This window comes from Coregonus lavaretus, assembly GCF_964263955.1.
Source record: "Coregonus lavaretus genome assembly, chromosome: 11".
Lineage (NCBI taxonomy): Eukaryota > Metazoa > Chordata > Actinopteri > Salmoniformes > Salmonidae > Coregonus > Coregonus lavaretus.
The window spans coordinates 24,634,208-24,637,202 of record NC_139998.1 but is presented as its reverse complement, the minus strand read 5'-3'; the positions used below and the strand labels follow the sequence as shown (position 1 = coordinate 24,637,202).

The window sequence follows — 2,995 nt, the reverse complement described above, 5'->3', positions numbered from 1 at the left end:
CCAGCCAACTTGACACAACTGTGGGAAGCATTGGAGTCAACATGGGCCAGCATCCCTGTGGAACGCTTTCAACACCTTGTAGAGTCCATGCACCGATGAATTTAGGCTGTTCTCAATATTAGGAAGGTGTTCTTAATGTTTTGTAAACTCAGTGTAGACCAGCGGAGGCTGCTGAGGGGAGAACGGCTCATAATAATGACCGGAACGGCGCAAATGAAATGGCATCAAACACCTCAAACCATGTGTTTGATGTATTTGATACCATTTCACTGATTCCGCTCCAGTCATTACCACGAGCTCGTTCTCCCCAATTAAGGTGCCACCAACCTCCTGTGGTGTAGGCCTACTGCACATTAAGAAACAAATAGGCCTACTTCATGAAGTACCGCTGATGGAAACACCCCAACCCTATTCCCTATTGCCATATATAAATCAACCCTTTAGTAGCCTATTATGTTCTTGTTGGTGCATCATTTTAACTCGGAGACAAAATAATAATCAATTGCATCATAGGCAAGTGGCCTACAGAAATACGGTTCCTTTGAAAAACCATAGCACCAATCTTGAACCTTATCCATTGCTGCTCTCTACTGGCCGATAGCGATATGGAAAGATAATAGGATTGTACGGCTTGATGTCTTATTTTCACCGCCAGAGGTCACTACGTGTTTATTTTTAAAGCGACTTGATAAGAAATTCGAGATGTCTCGTTGAATGTAATATGAGTTTACAATACACGACGCAGAGGCAGAGAATACCATTGATTTCAATTTTAGACTATTTGTTGAAAAACGCTCAGTGCACAAACGTTTTTTGTAAGAGCGGAAAGAATGTTACAGCGCGCTAAAATACAAAATGTTGCATTCCATAAACATATGGAATGAGGAATAATCAAATTCTGCATAGGCCTATTGTCCTCTTTACACATTATGTGGAGGATTAGGTTTGTGCAGCCATTTGACCATAAATAACATAAGGACTGTTGTTGCAACGTGCTGTCCAGTCGAATGTGGTGCTGAAAAAGACAATTCAACATCGACCATGGTGAAACTCGCCTCAAACGAGAACACAAAGTTCAGTGTGGTACCTTTAGTTGTATATTTATTAATACGTCCAATGTGCGTAATAACTGCCTCGTTGAATAGGCCTAGTTATAACATATTAGTAGCCTAAACATCTAAATCCATATTTGCGAATACACCTTTTACGCATGACATTTGAGGCTTGCATTTGAGTGTTGGAATGGCACAGAATCCAACCGATCGTCAGCTGCCAATATTGCCAGGCAGTAGACGCTTGAATCTCTATGCAGACAATGTGCACCTGTAGCGCACTCGTTTTGGGGTCATTGCGCACGTCAGACATACCCACAACTCATATTACCTTAAATTAATCGTGTTTCTATGCAAGGTCTATACTTCTATACAGAGACACGCTTGCCTTTTTATTTTCCTCTTAATGGCTGTAGCCTGGATACCGGAGAGAGCGTCCTTGGTATTTGGGGTTTTAAAGAGCGAGAGGAGAAGGGTGGAAGGAGAGAGACTGATAATTTGAAGACGTGCCAGGGGTACATTGTCAAATTCAAAAGGCATTTAAAGGACCAAACCATTCACTTTTTTCATTCTCTCCTATTTTTTTTTCTTTCTCTCCGTCTTTCTTTCCTTTTGCCCGGTTGAAGGCTATTTGAATCCACAACCGGGCTTTCAAGTTGGAGACATTGGAATGTAAATGAGCCCAGCGCGTGCTCCTGGCGCAGTGAAAGCTCGGGATTGTTTATTGAGCTCCTGGAGCCACGCGCCTGGCTCGCGGAGTCGGCTAGGAGAAGAATCACACAGCGGGGCGGGGCCTCGCGGGGAAGCGTGCATCTCCAAAGGGGTGGGGTGTGTGGGGCGCGTGTTGAAAAGAGGAGTGCTGCCAAAGTTTGGGTCAGATCGGCTCGTGGAGTAAGCAAGCGCAGTCAAGAAAGACTTGGACACTAAAAAGCCACAGCGCTTCAGCTATAGCCACAAGGTCCCCACGCGAAGGACACGAGAGCAGTGCACTGTCAACCTCTGTCTATTTTTTCTTATCTTCTTCCACTGAGTGTCTGTGAGGGTGCGCTGTTGCAAATCACATCTGTCAGTAGCCCTGTCTCACCACCGAACAACATGGAGACTACCACCATCACCACCACGCAACTGGCGCAGAACGCATGCCCATTTGTACTGACGGAAAGGCGCACCACCATCACCCTGCACGCTCCAGCCCAGGAGTGTGCTCTCCCTAATGACACCAATGCAGCCGGCTACCAAAGCAAGACCACGGTGCTGAAAAGACAGCGCTCCAGCTCCCCGGAGCTCCTGCGCTGCAAACGGCGGCTCAGCTTTAACGGACTCGGCTACTCCATCCCTCAGCAGCTCCCCGTTGCCGTGGCTCGGCGAAACGAGCGCGAGAGGAACCGAGTCAAGCAGGTCAACATGGGCTTCCAGACGCTGCGTCAGCACGTGCCCAACGGGGCAGCCAACAAGAAGATGAGCAAAGTGGAGACGCTGCGGTCCGCCGTGGAGTATATTCGAGCTCTGCAGCAGCTACTAGACGAGCATGATGCTGTGTCAGCTGCCTTCCAGTGCGGGGTGCCTTCCCCTACCATCTCCAACAGCTACTCGGCCGAGCCGGAGTCACCCCACTCCACCTGTTCCTCCGACGAGGGGAGCTATGAGCCCCTGAGCTCCGAGGAGCAGGAGCTGCTGGACTTTACCACCTGGTTCGACAGATACTGAGACACCGGTAGCCTAATTGTCGTTACCATCCCACAGCACCTGTGTATAGGCAGGGCACCTGTGTATAGGCAGGGGCTTCTTCTATCAGAAGTGACTAGAAGTTGAAAATAATGTCAAGTTGTTCGATTCACTCTGCAAGGCGAGGCACCAGTGAACACTCTCTTGGCACCGAGTTGCTCTCTCTCTCCCCTCGCCAGGCAGCGTTTGCAGATGCAAAGCAATAAGAGAGAGGAAAG

General features: G+C 48.3%; 1 protein-coding gene across 1 annotated transcript; it reads left to right on the top strand.

Moving 5' to 3' along the window:
- Nucleotides 1-2,147: 2,147 nt before the first annotated feature.
- LOC311137175 (achaete-scute homolog 1b-like) lies at nt 2,148-2,759 on the top strand (the record flags this gene model as incomplete). Its single annotated transcript, XM_084171528.1, has 1 exon — nt 2,148-2,759. One exon carries the CDS (start codon nt 2,148-2,150, stop codon nt 2,757-2,759), a length of 612 nt encoding a protein of 203 aa, XP_084027654.1.
- Between the last annotated feature and the right edge of the window lie 236 nt (nt 2,760-2,995).